At 45.6% G+C, this 22100-nt stretch overlaps 1 protein-coding gene and 1 long non-coding RNA gene across 4 annotated transcripts in view; both read left to right on the top strand.

Annotated features, from left to right (window-relative positions):
• The first annotated feature begins 427 nt into the window (after positions 1–427).
• On the top strand, positions 428–7602 carry LOC128091100 (uncharacterized). The gene is made up of 3 exons (XR_008211239.1): positions 428–1068; positions 4507–4633; positions 5791–7602. It is a non-coding gene; the product is annotated as an uncharacterized LOC128091100 (long non-coding RNA).
• A 5318-nt stretch (positions 7603–12920) lies between these two features.
• The window catches only part of TPD52 (tumor protein D52), a 40347-nt gene continuing 31167 nt past the window's right edge, over positions 12921–22100 (top strand). The window contains exon 1 of one of the 3 annotated variants that reach the window (XM_052704026.1): positions 12921–13012. Coding sequence is in view for 2 of the 3 variants with exons in the window: in XM_052704023.1 (XP_052559983.1) it covers positions 13728–13791 (64 nt within the window). In the remaining variant the exon portion in view is untranslated. Of the gene's footprint in view, positions 13013–13712; positions 13792–18648; positions 18791–22100 lie in introns of those variants that run through there. The other 2 variants (XM_052704023.1, XM_052704025.1) reach the window with 2 other exon arrangements.

The raw sequence follows: 22100 nt of genomic DNA, 5'->3' as shown, positions 1-22100 counted from the left end.
TCATTTGTCATCTACGATACGTTGCCATGATTCAGCTTTTCCTACTTTTGGGATGGATGAGTAGACAGCCTTTCATTCTACTGAGGCTGGGCACTCTGAAAAGAGGGAGCTGATGGCAATGGCTCCAACAGGAACTTCAGCAGCTCTCTGCATGCTGCCAGCCAGCAGTGGCTGCTGCCAAGTGTGCTTATGTCTGTGCTCTGCACATCTGTCATTGCCAAGGTTTCATCTTTTGACCTTCATCTCCATCCCTTCTTTACAAAAAGCAGAAGTATACATAAAATGTTACTTTCAAGGCTTCTACTCAAAGAATCTATTTCAGGAAAGTATCTTTAATACTTGCAGCTGGTGTTTCTCCTCATTGACTCTTCTTTCTCTAGCATCAGTTGTACCGTATTCCCTACCAAGCTGCAGCTGCCCCTGGTTTCAGAGGGCTGCAGCTGTATTTACTTTGTGCAGGAATGTGGAGGTGTAGGAACTGCTGCTGCTGTTGTGCAATGGTTCTGCTGCTCCACCTGCAGGCCCGGGGCTTATCTTCACACACACTTCGTTCCGGGTCAGGGACTCTCATATTTAGCGGTGTGGTCCAACATATGCGTGCCCTCCTGTCTGTGGGATCCGACACTCGATGAGAGATTTTGTTGCTACTCTGGGAATAACTTTGTAGTGGAGAAAGTGAAAACATTTTGTTCAGCACCCATGAACCACAGTATTTTGAATAGAAGTTTCCTTCTGTTAGTTGGCAGTAGGGGGGCTGTTCTGGCTTTATCTGAAGGTACCTGGAATGACTCCCAGGGGTGCTGCAAAGCTCCACCAGCACTGGCTGACCAGAAACAGGGTTTGGTGCGGGACAGCGGTGTGGAACTGGGCTCTATCACACATACAAGTGGGAGGTCATGGGCAGAGAGCAGGACAGGACCAGCTGGGAAGTACAGAACAGATCAGCCCCAACACCCACACCTCAATCTGCTCAAATGGCCTTGAGATGTGTTTGCAGACAAAAGAGCTGTGAATTGTGCTACTTGATGGTGCTGGGAACTGCCTGGGAAATCAGCGTAGGAAGTCAAGGTTAGTTCTGTTTTCACAAAGCTTAGGAAGATATTTTGTTTTCTCTTGAAAGCACACTCTGCTGAAAACAGCCTTAAGTTGCACTGGGAGAGGTATAGATTGGCCATTAGGAGGGTGGTGAGGTATTGGGGCAGGTTGCCCAGGGAAATGCTGGTGTATGTACGAGACAATAGAAGTGTGGATGTGATGCTGTGGGATGTGGTTTAAAGGCTGAACTTGTTGAGTGGTGGTTAGATCTGATAATCTCAAGCGTCTTTTCCAACCTAAGCAATTGGAAAGCTCTAAAGAAAAGTTCTCTCTAAAGTGATCTCAGGATATTTAACACCTGTTTTCAGGCATTCCTTAGCTCTCACCTAGATGTGTCCCAGGCCCCCTTTGCTCATCCTGCTTAATTCATCATCCCATCCCATTTCCTCAGAACCACCACAGCTGCAGCTGGGCAGAAACGTTATGCCAAGCAGCAGGCAGCTTGCATGCAGCCCTGTTAGCAGTAGATGCTTGTGGCAGTGACCTCTGCTTTACCAGGAAACCCAAGAGAGACACCTGAGAAGGACTCCCTGATTTCAGGGTCCTGCAGGTAGGTCTGTGCAGTGTCCTGGGGACACAGTTTCCAGAACAGGATGTGATGTGAGTCTTAGCATTGCCAGCTCCTGTTACTCCTCAGACCTGACTGTTATGGGCACAAGGTCCCTCAACAGTGGCAAAGAGAAAAAGCTGCTTGCAGTAGTTCTGAGACCTCTCCCAAACACCTGCTGTTTTGATGTAAATCACTTCTGTCCACAAATTCAAGTCTCTCTTTCCACAGCTGTATGTGTTACCAGTTCTTGCGCACTTACTGCTGTCTGCTCTTTTAATGGGTGAATTCAGTGATATTGAAATAGCATTTTTGTAAGCTCGGGAATGTTTTCAGCTATATATTTTTTTGCAACAGTTTGGGTTTCCCATGTTGAATCCACAAAATGTTTACAGAACAGCTTTTTATGAGGCATGAATTTACCTTGGCCTTGCACCCCAATGCTTAGTATTTGTAATCCTGTACATGCTCAAATGGCATGCACCATCTGCAGCCCATGTCGTGTTCTGTGTGGTCAATCTTTTTTACAAGAGACATCAAAACTTCTAAAAAGTCACCAAGCATCCCTGTCCCCACCAATGCGGAGAAGCCACCTGAAAAGAAGAGCATTTATGACCCTGACAGCAATTCAGCATGGAGATCTGCCTTGCCTGTAGCTGTCTGCTAGTGAATCATAGAAAATCGTTTGAGTTGGAAGGGACCTTTAAAGACCATCTGGTCCAACTCCCCTGCAATGAACAGGAATATCTACTTCTAGATCAGGTTGCTCAGAGCTCTGTCCAGCCTGACCTTGAATGCCTCCATGGATGGGGCATCCACCACCTCTCTGGGAAACCTGTTCCTGTGCTTTCTTAATGGTATGAAAATGCCACAGCCCCTGGTCGGAAAGGGAGGCTGGGTAGAAGAAAGGCTTCAGCTTGTTCCAGAGGCAGGTGTGCCTGTGCCATCCATCCACTGAACATCTCAAGTGAGCCCATGGCACACAGGGTTCAGCATTATCCAGTGCCCATTGCAATACTGCACACAGGAGGAGAAAATTCCCAGCATGGTCCCCAGGAAGCAGCAAGAAGTTCCTTCCTGAATGGCTGTTGTTCACGGAGATGCCTCATTTCATGTCAGTTAGTAGGAACCTGAAGGAAACGACTTCAAAACTGAAAGGAACCCGAATCCGTAGACTTCATAGTCATATGAATGACTATATAGTCATTCATAGTACTTTTGGGAGGAGATAAGGATGAGAGGACAGATGTCAAGGAGCAATTCCTCTCTCCAGCACTTGGGCCAAGCTCTGTGTGAGAGCTGTAAGATTCCTGTCCTGGACATCCCATCAGTTAAAAGAGGAGAGAAAAGGAAGCACGGCAGCCCTTGCTGCGGGCCCCACTCCAAGTCTGCTAATGTTTGCATTGGAGCACAGAGACATTAATGGGCTTTGGAGAACCATTAACTGCCCCTGCCAGGCCAGGTAACCTCGAGGTCGTGGAACAGATGTGCAGAGCCACAGCCAAGCAGCACAAGGCTGGTAGTGCTGGGGGACCCAACTTCACTGCAGTTCCAGGGAAAAAAATCCAGCCTTAACTGTCCAATCATAACTACCACCTGCTAGATATTGAACAACACAGTCCAGTTGCCTTGAGCTGGGTCTGGGCTCAACCTTCAGTTCTGCAAATCCAAATCTAGCATAACAGGTTATTCTACTCACACTTGACACGAGCAGAAAAGAAGCACACTAGCCTTTAAGCAAGACTGATGTGTTAATCTTACCACTCACAAGTTTAATCTTGTGAGTATGATCCTCAATTTTCAGGGCTTTCTCTCACCAGCTTTGTTACTGCAAGGAGAATGCAGTCAGAAGACGCTGCCAGCGTGCAAAGCCATGTAATTAACAGTCTGACCACTGGATGCTACTGTTGCTCCAAACATCTGCAAATGGAGGCAGGGGAACACCGGGCAGTGCCAACTCCTCATTTTTCAGCCCGGCTGAGTCAGCGACTGCTGGGTCATCCTCTTACTGTCTGCCACCAGGCAGGAGGAAGAGCTGGAAGTTATTCTGACTCAAGGCAATGTCTGCATCCAGCAACACACAAGCAAATTATTAAATTAGTGGCACTGGAGTGAGATTTTAGTAATGATGAAGTAAGGGATTTTAAAAACATTAGGCTTAGGAATTCTAGCACATTGCACAGAACAGTCAAATTGTTGTGTATGTAGTACACAGAGCCCAGAAATAAACCTTAATTTCAGGTACTTTTGACCAATATGCTGCAGTTTACTCACTGATATACTCCCCTCCCTCCCACCCAAAGAATGATTAGCCTGCAGGCAGTCTTTATCATCATCATCATCACTATCATCAGATACAAACATTTATCTTTTCTCTTTTAAAACCAACAATTAACATCATAATCTGACACCAGACAAACATTGAATTCTGACTCACAATGAGATGACTGCACCTGCCAATGGATCAAAGTGAGCCCAGACTTGGGTTGTTTTATTTTTCTCCTTCCACCAGCCTCCCCTTTTTCTTCTGAGATCCATTCCAGGGGATACCTAACAAGCCCACTTCTCTGTGTTTTAATTTTCACTTAATCTCTGTCCCTCCCAAATTTTGTCTCCCTTTCTGGGCAGTGCTGAGATCTGTGATCTCTTTTGCTCTCCACTATACACATTCCTCCCCATCCTCTTTTCTGTACGGATCCCATACAGCTTTCTCTAAAGCAAAATCTTCCTATCAGAGCAGCATGGTTGTTATGACCGGGATGTGCCCAAAGCAATTCATCATTTATTGATTGGCACCACCGTGGAATATTTCCTTTGTGCATACAGTACAACCTGAGATTTCTTTTTGATCTTCACCAAATCAGGCAGAGAGCCTTGTGGATATGCAGGATGATGTCCCTATGGGTAGACAAAAGCATTGCTACACTCGACTGAAGCTGGCAAATTCAGTAAATGGCTGCTCACCATGAGTCCGTCAGGACGTTTTTGCAGGTTTGGGCATTTTCCTCACTCATTGTGCTACCCATTTTATCTTTTTAGTGTAAATGATTCATGATTTAATTTGTCTTGTTTGGCTTTAGACATCACCCAGTTCAGTGTTTTGATCACAAGCAGGTCATGATAGCTCTGTACTGTCAGTGGGAAGAGACAAGTCCAAGTGAGTGAGCCAGCTCATCTATAGCAGAAGCATAACTGAGGAAGATGTGAAAATCCCAATGGAGATGCTGACTTCTGCCTGTTTGTGTGCAAAATGGCCAAGGGAAAGCTTCATCATTGTGCATACCAATACAGAATGGAGATATTCCAAGAAAAAGAGAATAAATTTTTCTCTTTTTGACTCAAAGTTGTTGCTTAAAAGTGGCTGTCCCATTAATTTATTTATTTTAATTCTGAACTACTTTTTTCTATCTCATCCTGAGAAATTCTGGGAGCCTTGATACTGAAAAAAGTTTCTTTATCAATATTTCCCTCTATTTCATACACAGGAGCATCTGCCTTGTCGATGAAAGACTGACTGCTGGTGGGTTTTGATGGGATACCTTAACATAGAAAATGTGGGAATATTTTAAACTGACTTATCAAGATTTCTTCATGTTTGAACCTTCTATTGTAACTCTGTTTCCTTGCTAGGGCAGAGCAGTCTACACCTTTTGCTATGTTCTTGCCTGTTACCATGATTTACAAGCAGGATTAATGTGAGGGCTAATAAATTAACCAAGTGGAGCTCCACAGTGCATAATTCTCAGAGCTTTAAATGAAAAATGGTGTGCCGTGGGCAGGAGAGAGTTCTGTGCAGAACTTTGCCCTGCAGGCACATTTTTCACCATCCCTTCTGTGGCCTCAGATGCTATGGATGAAAATGCCAATTTTACTCATTTTTTGACAGCTTTTTTTCTTTGTGTTTTTCTGTTTTCTTTCTTTTTTTTTTTTTAACTTTTCTTGAAGGAAACTACATGCAAAATTAAGCATTCAAACCAGGGCACAGAAGTGGAATGCATGCTACAAGCCAGAGCAGCATGAAATATTCAAAGAATGAATATACATGTATTTAGGTCAAGTAAAATGAGGGATCCCCACAGTCACTTCCTTTCTGTGTCTTGAAGACATTGCTACACATTAGTAATGCTTGGCATCTCTTCTTCTTTCAGATCCCTTCAGTTGAAGAGCTGGTAGCCTGGCATTTAGTCCCTGGAATATTCTCCTTATGATCTATCTCCATCTCACTTCAGTTCACTTTCTGGCATTATGAGGAAGAAATTTTAGCTTATTGCTGCCTGACATAAGGTATCCAAAGGTATTCAGAATGCCCAAAGTGGAAGATGTCAAATTCAGACTCCTGGCCAGATTAGCTCTGAAAGGTTTTGGAGAAGTGAGTCAAGCAGCAGCACCTACAACAACATTACCTATAATAGCTTTGTTTTCTGCTCTACCTCTATCCTCTCTTCAGAACCATTTTTTCTTGGCATGGGCTAGAATAGCATCTGCTCTGGGAGAAGACAGAAAACCAGGATGCTCTGAGTGACCAACGTATGAGAGTTGAAATAAGAAAAGCTCAAACTGTACCTTTCCACAGGAATTTTAGTCAGACATGAAATTAAAATGGTTGATGGTCATATTTTTTTTCTTAACTTTTCTCCTAGAAATACAGGTCTAATTCTGTGAATGCTGAAAGCTATATGGCCAGATGTTCTCTCATTGATCATGTTGTGTGGCTTTTCAGATGCATGATATATTATATTCCTGGAACATTCCTGAGCTGTATTACGTTACAGCTAAAACTTAGTTGTTTCTTCCTACGTCATGTAAAAATCCAGTATGGATTAAATATCTGCCTTGACTTAAACAGACATGAGATCCCTGGAGGATCTGCATGTTGAACAGCAGAGTTCAGCCTTGAGCTTTTACCAGCTCAGGAATGAGGGGAATGAGAGAGGGAAAGCCATCCTTGGTTTTCTTTATCTCCCGTTCTAGTTTGAACCATGTCCACCACTATATCTTGAAAAGAGCCCTGAGCATTCAATCCTTTCAGGTTCAAAGGCTCTGACAGTGGTTACTGGAATGTCTCCCTTGCATGCTTCACGCCCTGCTCCCCGTGGCCTTGCCTGTTGTCCTTTGAAGAAATCCCAGAAGATCTCCAGCACAACATGGCTGAGAATCTGCTTGCCGGTAGCTTCAGGTCTCCACAAGTGTCTCTTCCCACCCTCAAGGCAGATAACGGATTACAGATTCCTTTTTATCTCTGTCTGGAGTGGTTGGCCTCCATGAGTTCCCATTTCGGTGGTGTTCATTGGGAGGAGGAGGAAGCTCCACTGCAGTGAGGAGCCCTGCAAAGTGTCAGTGGTAAATTCTGGTGCAGGATTTTCCTGGCTGGTTCTGCACATTCGTTATGTTCTCCATCCTACAGACCTAACCAAGGCTCCATCTCATTTATAACTTATAGCCTCTCCCTTGCAAATTGCCAGTATTCAAATAATAAGATTAGCACAGAAAAAATAGTATATTTAATACTCCAACTGGGCCATCTGTCTGCTTTCTGTCCATTCATGTGCCTGTCGCCTTCTTGATTACTGTTTCTCATCCCCACTAGAATCCAGCCTTGAAAATCCCCAAAACAGGATTTTGGGCCACAGAGCATCACAAACATTTATGCCAGCACATACTGTAAAACTAATAAAATGAAAGCAGCTGCATCAGTCAGAGGTTTTTGGCAATTTGGGCAAATGAACAGGATAGCAGAGCCTGATCATTATGCATTCCCATGTACAGCATGTACAAGGGCTTCTGGATCTGGCCCCACAACTGTCATGTGCAGCCATTCCTTCACTCCTCCACACATTCCAGGCAAGATGACACTGAGCTTAGCATGGGGAGCAACGGTAGTAGTAACATTTATTTTCTGATTCTTCTACTGAGAGTAACCAGCTTTTCTAGATGGACTTCTTTAATATACAGAGACAACCCCCTTGGTTTTCATGTTCTCTGCAAAGAGGAGTGAGCAGTTTATTAGAAGGCTCTTTTGAGTTACTTATCTAAACCTATCTTCTCCTAATCCCTGTTTTAGTCTGGAAAATACTCTTTCTCCTTTTATCCTTTTCTATCTCCTTTTATCCCAAAGTCACTCAGCAAATACCCTGCTGAAGATTCAGAAAAATTCTCATTTATACTAATGAGATACAGTTCTCTTTGGACTACTAGCTATCCAAGGACATCAGGAGAAGGTGGCAGCAATAGCACTGCTTTGTGGGGATGGAAAAATCAGGCTTACTTGCCATGGCATAGGGTGCTTTGCCCTGTGGAGCATGGCTGACTGAGCTGAGGCCCTCTACTGGAGGAGAGGCACTTCCATGGGCTGTGGTACCACGGTGCAGACCTCACCTGGCTCAGCTCCATCCCTGCCTCACCCCAGTCTGCCCCAGCACCAGGGGCTGGTGAGGTGACCTCCAGGCTGAGCAGGGCCATGGCACTGGAACTTCCCTTCAGCACTGCTGCCAGCCTTTGACAGCTTCCTGACAAGGATAAAGCATGTTCTGAACAACAGTCAGCAGGCTGAAGACAGAGCTATGTTTTTATTAGAAGTATTATTCAGCTGTCCCACAGCATCACGTAATGAGCCTTTGGTGAAGCAGTGGCACACATGTACACATCTGCCTTCACAGGGGCTCAGACAGCAGCGAGGCCCTGCACATCACACCCAGTCCTCTGGTTCAGGGGGACACTAAGCAAGGCTCAGAGCTTACAGGAACGGTGTTACCTTCTAGATGGGCACAGCAGGTGCTAAACAAATATTAAAACTCCAATTCTCATCTGAGGAAATGCTCTGACGTTGACCTGTTGTGTTAAACCCAGTTGTGATGCATTAAGCAAAGATCACTTGGATATGTCCAACTGTAGGTGTACCTCATGAAAAACAATGAAATCTCCTTTTGTATGAGGATATATAGGACATCAGAATTGCTGCTCAAACCCAGTCTCACATAGGCGTACCCACATTGGTTCAGGGACTGATGATGTTCAGCAATGGGAGCAGGAGTCCCACTAAATCCTACTTGCTCCTTTTTTTTGCTCACATATGCTACTTAACTCTTTTCTTTTTTTCCTTTTCTTTATGGGGTAGAGTCAATTAATCAGTTTTGGCTTTACTGTGTACAATCTAGATGAGGATAGCACAGTGTTGCTAAAATTAGTCAGGAGGCAGAGTTGTGTCTAAGGAGATGGTCAGAGCGTTCCCTCAAGCTTCTGGATCTGAAAAGAAACTGAAAAGAATCAGAATGCTACCAGACACCATTTCCCAGCCATTTTTGTGATTTCAAAGGTTTTCTCTTGTCTTCAGGGGTAGCAGTAAGAAAGAGGCTGTTTAGGGTAAGCATGTGGGCTTGGCCCCTCTGCACTGTTCACTTCTTGAGCACATACAGTTATACTAAGGCTGCAGTAGGGTACATTCTTCTCAATTCCTTTCGGTATTTTTAGTCCTGAAGAAGAAAAGGCAAATAAAGAAATGTAATGTTCACTGATTTGTTGTCATTTCCTCCTGCTCTGCTCTGCAATTAAATCCAAGTGGTCTGCACATGGTAAGGCAGGCTGCAAGCCAGAAATATGGAGCAGTGAGATGGGAACCTGCTGCCACTGACCTGTTAAGCATCCATTGCCCAGTGCCTGGATGTGCTCCTGGGGAAAGGCTGAGAACACCACCTGCGAGGTGCCAACATGCTCCTGAGTGCTGATGAATGTATGTGTAGCCCTTTTAAGGGCTGCCCACTTCCCCTGTGACTCTGTCATTGCTGCATAAGCAGAGTGTCTGAAAAGCCAAGCAATTAGGCAAGTAAAAGCTGAGGGAACTGTGCATAAGTGGTCTTCATAAGCATGTACACCTCCTCCGGTTGCATTCCCCACTGCAGGCAGGAGGAGCATGTAAATAGGTGGAGCATTTATCAGCTGAGATCTTTTTTATGATTGTTCTTTTTGGGGAGTGGGGAAGAGAAATATACATTCTATTTAATATGAAATAAATGACTACTTAAAGACAGAAGATGCTTTGCTAAAAGGTCCATCTTCCCCACACCTTATTTATTATTTAGGGCTTTAGCTGGCATATTTAATACTGCAAGGCACTTGGAGACTGTAGTTTGAAAGAGATATGCTGTATACAGCCAAGCTTCTTCACAGGAGCAGGAAACTCAACCTCAAAAGTTAATTGCTCTTTCACAGTTAAATAAACCTCTTTATTACTACTCTTTTGGTAAGGTGAAACAATACACAGCATGTCTTCAAGTTCTTCAAGGCACGTGTTAAATGGGCAGTCTGATTCCTCTCCCATTTTCAGTATTGATAGCAGTAAAAGCTTCAGACCAGCCAGCTGACTCTGACTTTATCATGGCATAGACAACAGGAGTTATTTGTGTTATCTGTGATATTTTCTCTTTATGCTAAAAGTAGCAAGAGAGACAGCAACACATTCCTAATTTGTTTTGTATATAAACATCAGAGAATAAAATATATAAGAACTGAAAAGAAACCACTGACTTTGCTCTAGACGGTTTCATGTTGACATTAGTAGATAATATATGAAGTGGAAAGCACACTAGGGACACTAGTGTGTGCTGTCACAATAACGGAAATAAAAACATAGATTTCACTGTTCAGAAAGAACAGCTGCAAGTATCAGTTCTTCACCATGGTAGGAAAGTAATGGCTACAGCCCGAGCAACAACACTGTTTACATGTTTTTCTCCTCCAGAGAAAACCAAAATATTCTTTGTAAACCTGCAGCAAAGACCTTGATTAAATAAACAGAGATCCCATAACCAAACATCATAATCAAAGCCACTAGGACTTTGCAGAACAAATAAACATTGGCCCTCAGTTCATTCCACTCTGAGCCCACATATACTTACATGGTCTAACCCAGCAGAGCTTGGTCCTGCCATGGAAGTGCAGAAGAGGGGGCAAACAAGTGTGCGCACCGAGACTGGATGTGAATATGAAGGGCTGGATTACACAGGAAAGCAAAAGTTGAACAAACCCAGCATGTAGCTCCATCCCCTGCTGCACTACACTCCAGGAGCTTTGCAAGGAGCTCTGCATTATTCATCTTCCAGCACTTCCAAACAATATTCTGTAGTGAGGTTACACTAACATTATGAAGTGCCTCTCTCTCAGAACTGCATAAGAAAGCCACCTTGTTGGCAGCATGCTCAGTGACTTTTACAGTCATAAAGGGAACAGGATCATTAGTGAGCATCAAATCTGACAACTGGATTTATACCAGAAACACAGATTGTTTACTTAGTAAAGTAATGGAAATGAAAAACGTGAATTGTTAGAAATACAGTTCCAGGTGAGTAGGGGGAGATTTGAGACACACGGGTTTCTCAGATATTTTCCCAGTTGGTGCTTATTTGTGGATCCAGAGAGCTGCTGCTGTGGAGAGGACTGATTTTATAGGGTTATCAAAGCGTGAAGCAATCGCATGTGGAACTGAAAGGAATAACTGAGAGATGCAAATTCGGAATGGAGATGTTACACATCCATAGGTGGCCCAGCTGGTGCTGCAGGGGGCAGAGTGCCTCTGTAAGTGGGGTTCAGCTCTGCTTTGGGCTGCCAGGCAGGTAACTGCAGGTATGCAGCCAGCAGTGTTACCATGCACGAAGCCTCCACAGTCACAAGGGCAGATAAGAACGCTGTCACGTTTGCATTTAGCACACAGGCTGATGTACCACTCAGGCAGAAATAGACAGGCTCTTCAAACAAAACAACTGCTGAGATTTTCTCTGATGAGGAAAAAAATGACAGCTATTCAGGCAGGGGATGCCAGGTGGTTCACTTTGCATAATCAAGCTGTGTTTCATTTGCTTTTGAACAGGGAAGTGGGTGACCCATTTTCTGAGACCTTCTCATAGAAGTTTGGGTTTGTTGAGATATCAGGTGATCTCCAGGCTGCTTCTGAACAAATAGATAAATGGTAGGAAAGGAAGGGAGGAGGTTTGCTTGTTGTGTTTTGTTCTTCCTGAAGTCTATTTGTGATGGAGAAGTTTTGAGACTGGATTTTGCAAGGAATTTCAAAATGAGCTTTGTGAGAGCAGGTAGGAGCTACAACATACCATCAGGAGACCTAGCAGAGCTGCTTTTCCAGCAATCTGTAGGAAAAACTGGATGAGACAAACCATAGGTATTTGTGTATCTCATGTTGGAAGCATATTTCTAAGAGAGACTGTGATGGAAGTGTCTCCTGCCTGGTGCTGGTGGCAGGAAGCAGCAGTGCTGCTGGTAAAACATTTATGAGGTAAATGAATCTTTAATCTTAGTGTTTACAGCCTGATTTGTTGCTTGTATTTTCACATAGTGTTGGCTAGCCTTAACAATGACAACAGCAAAGTGCTTAGAATCTCAAAGTGAAAATTGTCTTTCTTAAAAAGACTAGATGCTGTTTATTTACAAAATAAGGAAGGAAAAAGCATTTACCGAAGGAGCGTAAAGGCTGAATTTCTATGGCTTGCATTATGCTAGTGAGCAGGCTCCTGCTATAGTCTTTTTCTCCTTATAACATTCATAAACACTTTGCAGTAGTTCTTGTTAATTGGGCCTTTTTAATTATTACTTTCCTGTCCTTGTAAGCTTTTACTTGAATTCCAATTATTATTTTCTGTTTCTTGTCTGCTTTTAGCAAATTACAAATAAGCTTTTTAGTCTTGATTTACCAGCAGTAAAATAGACCTGGCAATACCTGGCTATCTCATAGGAATATGCTGGACATTAACTACATTTGGAAAAACTACCCTAGATCCTCTGGCTCTTAATTACCACTGTAATTGTACAGCACTGCAGCCTTAACAATAGTCTAATAATGAGCTACTGAAGACATGACCTCCTTTTATTCCTTGTATCAGTTTTTAGAAGTTGGAAATGTTGCAGTTAGCTCCTGTTCTGGAATGTCATACTTATGACTGCCAGCAGTTAGCTGACAGAGATGTAGTTTCACAAAAGCTTAGGCTACAATATATTTGCTACAGCAGTAAAGGTGCTTGTTGCAGATGGTAATATGTGTGCAAAGAAAGTACTGTGTTTCTACCAGCAAGATACTCATCACATCTGGAAACAGCTCAGGGGCAAATATTATTAAAGGAAGCTGTGATACCAAAGCAGTGCAAAGTGCAGGTGGGTGTCATGAAGCACCTCTGTTGCTGGAAGGCTGGGCTCCTGTAAGGATTTGTTCCAGAACTATGCTGCATCAAAGTAACTATTGCATAATACTGGGGGTGTGGTGCAGCGCTCCACTCTGACTGGCTTTCAGAGATGCCTCCAAAAAGAACACAGAAGTCTTCAGCTACCAGCCCTGCCCTGGCTGTGCTGATAGCCAACGACCAGGACCACAGGGTAACTTTCTTCTCGAGTATCTGAGCAATTCAGTTTAATTCCCGTTTGCAAAAGTGACCTTGAACTTAAAGGCAGTGTGAGTTTTGGTAACTGGCAAAGCAGATAGTGATATTAGCACCAACTTAATTGGATTATATTATTCTTTCATGTGATAAAGGTCATAGCATTCTTGTATCTGTGTGTATATCTATGCCAATCTGTTTTGCATGTGAAATAAGCCCTGTTAGTGGTTTTGGGCTGTTAAATAAATTAGGCGCGCCTGTACCATTCCTTAACCAGGAGACCACAAATCACCTGGTGGGTGAATTCCTGCACCCACAGAGGCTCAGGCGCTCCCTCTAGCGACACTGCCGCTCATTTAACGCAAGCGTTATTTATTTTTAATAGCATTTATTTATCTTTGCTCTTCCTCCCTTCCCTCGTGTCTATTTGTTGCATGCTTGCTGGCTGCTGCATAGAGTGGGTGTCAAACGCTACTACGGGGGGGAGGTTTGAGTTCTCAGCTAATGGTGTTTTGCATGCATCCTGTTGGATCGGTTACAGGAAACGGGTTTCAAGCAGATGGGTGTCATGAAGCACCTCTGTTGCTGGAAGGCTGGGCTCCTGTAAGGATTTGTTCCAGAACTATGCTGCATCAAAGTAACTATTGCATAATACTGGGGGTGTGGTGCAGCCCTCCACTCTGACTGGCTTTCAGAGATGCCTCCAAAAGAACATGGAGGTCTTCAGCTACCAGCCCTGCCCTGGCTGTGCTGATAGCCAACGACCAGGACCACAGGGTAACTTTCTTCTCGAGTATCTGAGCAATTCAGTTTAACTCCCATTTGCAAAAGTGACCTTGGACTGAAAAAACATTTGTTCTTTTAAAGAAATGGAAAGGCATCTGCAGCTATTTTCAGCAAGTTACAGCACTTCTGGTGAGATGGAGCCTATGGCATTTGTAGAATTCCACCAGGAATTTATCCACCCCAGTTATGTATAGAGGATCCTGAAGTTAACCTGTAGATGCTATGAGGTTTGAGAGGTTTATTTTCCACCAAAGGCTTTTGGCAGGATGTAAATAAGATTTAAAAAAAAAAAACAGTATAGACTTTAAAAAGGCACTCACGTGTGAAGTGTCTGTTCTTGACAATAAAGTCAATTGGGCAGATGGAATTCTAAAACTACCTGAGATGGGACATACTGCAAAGGATTTCTGACTTGATCTATGCTCCTCTGTCGGTGATGACTTTGATCTAGTAAGTGCTTTTGGGGTGTGATTGGTGAGATATCTGGGCAAGAAGGTAGTAGGAGAGAAACTGCTTGCTTGTCTGGTTTTCTTCCCCTAATACCCAAGTCATAATCACTTAGGATATGGCAAGTACAGTTTCACTGAGTATCTGCAGCTTTTATTTGCCCATAATACTTATAGTTCAGTATGCACTCGTCTTCCATTTAAGATTATGCTAACGAAATCCTTCTGTTTGGGTAATTAAGTCCCTCTAGGCACTGCCTTATGAAGGAGACAAGCTGACTGTGCTCTTTTGCCGCGTTTTGAAATAAAAACTTGGATGTGTTCCTTAAGACAGATTTCTTCCAGAAGATGACTCAAGGCTCTGAATGAAAGGAGGGCTTGTTTGGTGCCAAGTGAAGTACTAGAGCTTCAGAAAGGGAAGGCATTCAGGACAGATTTCTTTAGCATTCTGTATTGCTTAGATGTTGAGGCTCTGTGGGTTTCGTTCATTTGTACCTGATTCTTGATCTGGCAACTGAAGGGACCATGTGAATTCTGCAAGCTGCAGCACACAACTCTGTGCTGCATTGCCAAAGTATGTCTACAGATGCAGATCAGAAATATGCTAGGACTCAGCCCTCTTGGTAGCTTGATTGCACAACCATGCTTGTTCATGGCAGTGCATCAGCATAACAGCTACCTTAAAATAGTGCAGCTCGTCATTGGACTCAGCTCTTTGTACACAGGATGGCTTATTTGGAGGTAATCACATCCGTGATGGAGCTGAAGAGACAAAAAAAATACAGCAGCATCTTTGGAAAATAATTGGTTGTCTTAAATCTGGATTGAGTGAACTTATATATATTAATTCTCTGAAACCTTGACTTTTTTGCACTTCTGACTGCTTTCTTGTTATACTTGCCCTAGATCAGATGTTACTGTGAATATTAAAACCAGGAACTGACTCTACAGCAGGAGATGCAGCCTGACTGCAGCCCCATGGCTGTGCAATGAAGCCTGGTGTACAGCTGCTCCAGGAGCTGCTTCTGGCTTTGCTGCTGCTCATGTGCTCCTGCACAAGTGGCACCTGCATGGGATCTAACTGCCTGGAGGAAACAAGAAGTCAAGGCACAAAGCATAGTAGCTCCGTACACTGCTGCTCCCATTGCCCTTCACACTTCTCCTTTGTAAGGACAACAGTGCCTTCAGGGAAGGCTCAGGCTTTTGAGTTTGTTTATAATCTGGGGTCATAATTGGAGCCTTAGGCAACAGTCGTACTATTTTTAATAGGCACCAGTTACAGATACTTGTTAAAACAATTCCATCTCTATGTACACAGGACTGTGTAAAAAGGAGCTATGTTATCATATTTGGAGATGGCTTTGAGTGTCCTTGCATCTAAAGCCTTTCTGGAAAAGACAACTAGGGATGTGAACTGGCTGAGATCTGCAGGTAGCCATTTCTGCCCTTTGAATAGGCTGCAGGTGCTGAGGAAACCTAATTGCTGGGTGAATTGGAGAATTGCTAAACTTGTAATTCAGCAAAAATTGGTGCACTTGTAGGTTGCACCTAGGCTGAAGAGGACACTCCTAAGTGGGGCAGCTGTGGGTGAAGCACTGCTGTTTGCTCAGTGCCAGACTTCTGTCAGCTGTGCCCAGCTCTCAGGATAGCATGTATGTCCTCACTTGCTAGCTCATGCTTTTTTGGATATGTTGGCTAAGTATTCCTAGTCCCTCAAGCACTGAGCAGATGCTGACAGCTTCCCTGCTATGCAGGTTGGCTCCTGGCAGGCATTTGGTGCTGCTAGGGTGAAGCAGCTGCAAAGTGAAGGGATGCAAATTGTAATGCTCTTGATGGCTTCCTCTGTGAAATAGATCCTGTAGGAAATAGCAGCTGCTCAGTGGGGAAGCCTGGGGCTTCAAGTGGCATGCCATGGGGAAAAAATATTTTAAGAAAAGATTACTTGTACAGATATTTGAAAAAAGTATTTTTTTTAACAGTCGTAACAGATACGCAGGATGAGCTTTCTCTGGTGAGAACCATGCTTAAATTACTTGCTGTGCTATGAGATAAAAGTATATCCCTGTGTATTTATACCTTGTTTTATCTACTTGCTATTTTTATGGCACCACTGGCCTCCTGCTGTGACTGTATATGCTAGGACATAAGCAAGTGTCCCTTTATTCTAGCAAAAGCTTAAGTCTTTAACTGCCTTGTGCACTAAAAAGTACCTGGATTTGATGCTGTTTGTTATCTGAAGCAAGGACATCCTGAATTGGCACCTCCTGACTCTCCATTGTGCTCTGCTTCCCCATGTGACTGCATGCTACATGTCAGGGACAATCTGGCTATTCACAAAGAGCCATGCCAGGCATGCCTTGCTGCTGGTTCTGTGTGCACATCGACCTTTCAAACAAACAATGATAGATATCAAGGCCCGGGGATTTGAAAAGGATGGAGCAAACGATATGTTTGGTAGCTTAATGTTCCTGATAGTCTCCTGCTTTTCAAACTACATAATGAAAAATTCTCTGTGGTTGGTGTTATTTTTGCAGGAAGAACACAGGCTGTAGGTAGGACAGGCACTTCATGGTCTGTTTTCAGCTATTTGATTCTCCGTAACGCAGCCATGGGGCTCAGGTTTGCCTGTTGTGCTAGCAAGCCCCACAAGGGAATGAATCTCAGAAGCTAAAATAAAATTGTGGTTTAATTTCAGCAACTTGGTGCAATTTGTGAGTGTACCTATGCTTTGGCAGCAAATGCATAATAACTAGAAGGTGGAACCACTGAAGGCAGCTTGCAGCATAACATAAAAGGTTGCTGCAGATGCTGTACCTGTGTAACTGCTCACACTGCTAAGCAGAAGGAGCTTTTCCTGTCTACTTACTCAGCCTGTGTGGGTTGTTCCAATAAGCAGACAACCCAGTGCTGCATGATGTGCATACCACTTGAGGTGTGCAAGCACTGTACAGACACACAACACTAGAGAGAAAAACACTAGATAAGGACTTGAAGGAAGAAAAAGAACCACAGCTGGAGGAGCTTGGCCTTGGGTTGACAAGTCAATAAATCCAGCCTTAGAACTCCTGATGTTGGATTAACAGTGTTGTGGCCAAAAGATACACAGAACTTAGCCACCAGAAGTTAATAATGCCACCTTTAGTATCTTTTTGAGATGGGAGCTGGCTAGGTTGTGCTTTGTGTGAGAAGAGGCAGGGATATAATTTGGATGAGGGGACTGAATACACTCACTAAGTCTGCAGTTGTCACCAAGTGGGGAAAGAAATGTTGATCTGCTTGAGGGTAGGAAGGCCCCACAGAGGTGTTGATGGAGTGAGGCTAATTGTATGAACTTTAGCAACAGTAAGTGCTGGGTCATAACACTTTGGTCACAACAACCCTACAAAATGCTGCAGGTTTGGGGCAGAGTGGCTGGAAGACTGTGTAGAGGAAATGGACCTGAGTGTATTGTTTGATGCTTGGCTGAATGTGAGCCAGCAGTGTGCCCAGGTGGTTGAGAAGGCCAACAGCATCCTGGTTTGTTTCTATCAGACACAGCATAGTCAGAAGAAGCGGGGAAGTGACTGTCTCTGTGCTTAGCACTGGTGAGGCTGCACCTCAAGTACTGTGCTCAGTTTTGGACCCCTCACTACAAGAAAGACATCGAAGCCTTGGAGCATTTCCAGAGAAAGGCAATGAACTGTGAAGGATGTGGAGCACAGGCCTTACCAAGAGCAGCTGAAGGAGCTGGGGCTGTTTATTGTGGAGGAGGCTGAGAGGAGATATTATTGCTCTCTTTAACTCTGTGAAAGGATGCTGTAGTGGGGTGGGGGTCAGCTACTTCTCCTAGGTAACAGGGATAGGATGAGGGGTGATGCCCTTAAGTTGTGCTGGGGATGTTCAGGTTGGATGTTAGGAAGAATTTACTCTTGGAAACTGTGGTCAGGTGCTGGAATGGGCTGCCCAGGGAGGTGGTGAAGCCATCATCCCTGGAGATGTACAAGAAACATGGAGATACAGCATCATTAGTGGACAAGGAGGGGACGGGCTGATGGCTGGATTTACTGATCTTAGACCAACCTTGATAATTCTGTGAGGCAGGGTCTGTGCTTCAGCTGCCCGAGGGTGGCCCATCAGGCACGGGCACCTCAGGGCCGTGGCTCCTGGGGCAGTCGGTCAGTGAGCAGTCCCAAGCCAGGTGGACAGGCAGACGTCGGGCCTCCTCCGGCACAGCCGTAAGCAGCTGGTGTTCAAATCTTATTTTTCAGCGTTTAAACTTCAGTCTCGACGTCTTATCCCCTGGCGGCGCTCACACTCCCCTCACAGCCCTCCAGCGGGCGGCTGGGCGCTCTGAACCACCGCCGGGGCCGCCCTCACCTGGCGGGACCGGGCCGGGCAGGAGGGCCGCCTCAGTGACGCGATCCCGCCCCGCCTCGCCAGGGCGGGCGGCGCCTCCGCCGGCAGCAGCGGCGGCCGAGGGGGAAGGCGGCGGCGGGAGAGCGGTGCCCCGCGGCGGGGAGACGGCGGAAGAGCCGGGGCCGTCATGGAGCCTCACGGGGAGCCTGGTAGGGCTCCGTGTACGGCGGGGCGACGGGCTGCCGGAGCCGCTCGGCACGGCCCTCCCGGCGGTGGCTGCGCGCACCCCTCGCTTCGCCCGGCGTTGATCCGGGTTGGGCTGCGGAGGGACCGCGGCTCCTCGTGGCTGTCGCGGCCGTCGGTTGGGTCGGCCTGGCCGGGAGGTCCCCGGGTGTCTCGGGAAGCTGTGCGGAGACGCGGAACCGGGGCGGGGCTGCCGTGTTGTGGCCGCGTCCCGCGGGCGGAGGTCCGGCGGGGCTGCCGAAGGAGCGGGGCGGCCGGGCGGGAGCGGAGAAGCGGGACGGGAACTTGCGTGGCGTGAGCGGATGGCTCGCGTCCAGCCGGTGCCGCGAGCGGCAGCGCGGCTCCGGGCTTCGCGATATACATATGTATATATGTATGGGTGCGGGTAGAGCAGGATCTGTCGGTCTAACAGCTACCCCGGAGGTGCGCACGGAGCCGCAGGACGCCTGCGCGATGCCGAAGCACGCGGCCGCTTTCCCTGGACGGGGGAGGAGGCGGCCTCGGCTGAGCGGTGTGTGTGCCGGGGCGGCGGCCCTGCCCTAGGGATGGTTGCGGGTCCTGCGAGCATCCACGGCCGGGTGCGCTGCTCCTACGCCAGCCGGTCGGTGTCTGCCGCAGTGCTTCGAGCCAGTTCTTCCAAACTCTTCCCAAGTCTTGTGTCTATTTTCAGTGTGTGCTTAAACCCTGAAGACGTGGGGATTGGCGAATGGGACTGTTCTGCCAGCTGTTGGCTCGTTCTGAATTTGATTCCAACTGCAGTATGTTAATGCATGCCTTGGTATGTGTCCTGAAGTTCTCTCAGGATTGGTTGTAGTAGTTTTAGGGTCTTGGCCAGCTTCTAGTGAAAAAAAGGGTTAACTACTGGGCTCTCAAGAGCTTTATTGATAATGCTCCTCTTCCTAGAGGCGTGTTTTGGTACTGAACTCATTTTTGGTTTAAATATGGCTCTGAATAAAGAGAGTGCTGCACCCCAGGCTGTACATCAAAGCAGTATATCTGCTGTGAAATAAGATTGCTATGGAGCAAACATAGCATAACACCCTCCTCCGCTGCTTTCATTTTGGGGGACTGTGCTTCTCATTCTGGTGAGGTGAAGATCTGTAGGTACATGGGGAAAATCTAGAAAAAGACAACGTGCTTGTGCTCAGTCAGTTAATGGCTTGTGCTCAGCTGGCCAGCCCTCAAAGACTTCTCTCTGGCAAACTGGAGTGCTTGTGCTGGAAATCCTGCCTGATGATATGGTATTACTCACCAATGACATGCACTTTGCGGAAACCCAGGCTGCCTAGTCCTGTCCCCAGGGCTGCTGTGAGCACCCTGTGTTGCTTCTAGTAGCCAGGAATGAGTTTAAAACCTAGAGTCAGAGGTTGCATGTGACTTCTTGTTATTATTTGCATGGTATTACTATAGGACTGAGAATCGTGAAATCATTTAGGTTGATATGAAGACAGCTTTCTTAGCTAGCAGGAGTTTGGAGATGAAAGTCTCCACGTAGGGAGTGTGGCCAAGAAAGCCTTAGACAAGGTTAATCTTCTAGGTGTGCAATGTATTCAAGTCTTCCACTTTTGTTGAGTGTAGTCAAGGCAGCAATGCTTAAACAGCTATTAATGTGTATATTTCTGAGGTGATATTCTGGGAGTATAGGATTGCTGATACAGTGAGGTTTAGGGCCAGCAGCTGCCTATGTGAAATTAAGTTTGCTGCACAGTTATATGTAGTAGAGTTCCAAAACAAGCTGGTGGCTGAGCTGGACACCACAGTTGCAGAATGCTGTGGTGGTTTCCTTACTCCTCCCACCTCCTGTATGTGTGAAGAAGCAGTCTCTGTTTGACTTATGCACGGAGTCCTCATGTCAGGGGAGAGTGGAAGGGAAGGTACTAGCCTATGATCTTTGGCTTGCAGAGGCTTCATTTTCAGCAAAGGAATGTTTGGGCTGGCTGTGTTCCTCTAAATGGTGCCTAGTGCATGTTCCTTTGCCAGCCTCTCTGGGAAAACTGGGGCTTCAAGCACTTGGAGTCTCTTGATTTGTGATTATAAGCACTGAAACAGTGCTGCTAGTTCAGGCTGAAGGGTTGTAGTATTCTCCTGAGATGAGGAGACCTGTCTTGTATTGCTGTGTGTTAAGATGCCATGAATAGAAATCCCATCTTTCTCTGCATGGCCTAGTAACTGAAGTTGCATGATTTCGTCCATCTTTAAAGTGAGCATGGTTTTGTTTGCAGAAGAGCATCTCTCTGCGCTCCTGTTTGTGCTGGTTCCATACGCCAATGGAAAATGAGGATAAAGCAGCACCAACAGTACTGACACAGCGTGCTGCTGTGCTCTGAGTGATTAGGCTGTACTGCTGGAAGCCAAACAAACACAGAGCAAAACTGCTGCCTGTTAGTGCAGAATCTCAGAGTTGGTGATAAGGTGGTTCCTCTTATATTTCTGCACTTCTTTAGTTATGTAAACTGATGTCTTTCAAAATCTCTTGTTCTCAGAGTTCCTAAACAGCGCATTGATTCCATAAGACAGCATATAAGCCTTTCCTTTTGTAAAGCCTTGTTTTACACGTTTGGGGTTGATAAAGTGCACTTTAACGTTCTTTTTTTTCAGAAGGAACTGACTGCTGGCAGTAGGACAGAACTTCCCTCATTGTCCTAATGAACAAAGGAACACCTTTTTCTTCTGCTTTATTTGTTTTCTTTATCACTATTTGTAGCGCTGGAGGAAAGAATTATTTTTGCTGTGCTGTTATAAAACCAAACACTTGATAAGTATATAAAAGAGAACAGAGGACAGTTTGAACTGTAAAGGAGGAATTATTTCACTGACCTGGGCGTCTGCAGCAGCGAGTTGAAGAATGGAAGGCCCATTACATCAGTAGGTCTGCTGAACAGAGCCAGGTCTGCTTGAAATCTTTGAGAGGGGGAAAGTTTTTGTTCTGATCCACATTGAGGGTCCTGGCTCAACAGTGCTGTTAGAGGAGTTACTTGATGACGTGGCTGAGCTTCCCTCCTCAGCTGGCGTGTGGATGAGTGCAGTGGCTGAGTTGCTGGGATCAGCGTGCTGTGTTGGAGGGGCACTCCAATAGCTGCCACGTGTGCCTATGCTTTGGCACAGCGTGGGTGGCTGGAACAGCATCAGCTGTTTTTGCTAGGTCAAAGGCTTGGGAGTTGGAGGGTGACTGCAGGCTGTCACACCCTTTTCAGGAGGACGGGGAGCAGGTGGGGTGGTGACAAGGCCTGAAAGAGGCTTTTGCTTGTGGTGTGCACAGATCCTCTGTCCTTCTTC

Source organism: Tympanuchus pallidicinctus, unplaced genomic scaffold, assembly GCF_026119805.1.
Source record: "Tympanuchus pallidicinctus isolate F22 unplaced genomic scaffold, pur_lepc_1.0 scaffold5, whole genome shotgun sequence".
Lineage (NCBI taxonomy): Eukaryota > Metazoa > Chordata > Aves > Galliformes > Phasianidae > Tympanuchus > Tympanuchus pallidicinctus.
The sequence above is the reverse complement of the archived record's forward strand: the minus strand, read 5'-3'. Positions and strand labels throughout refer to the sequence as shown.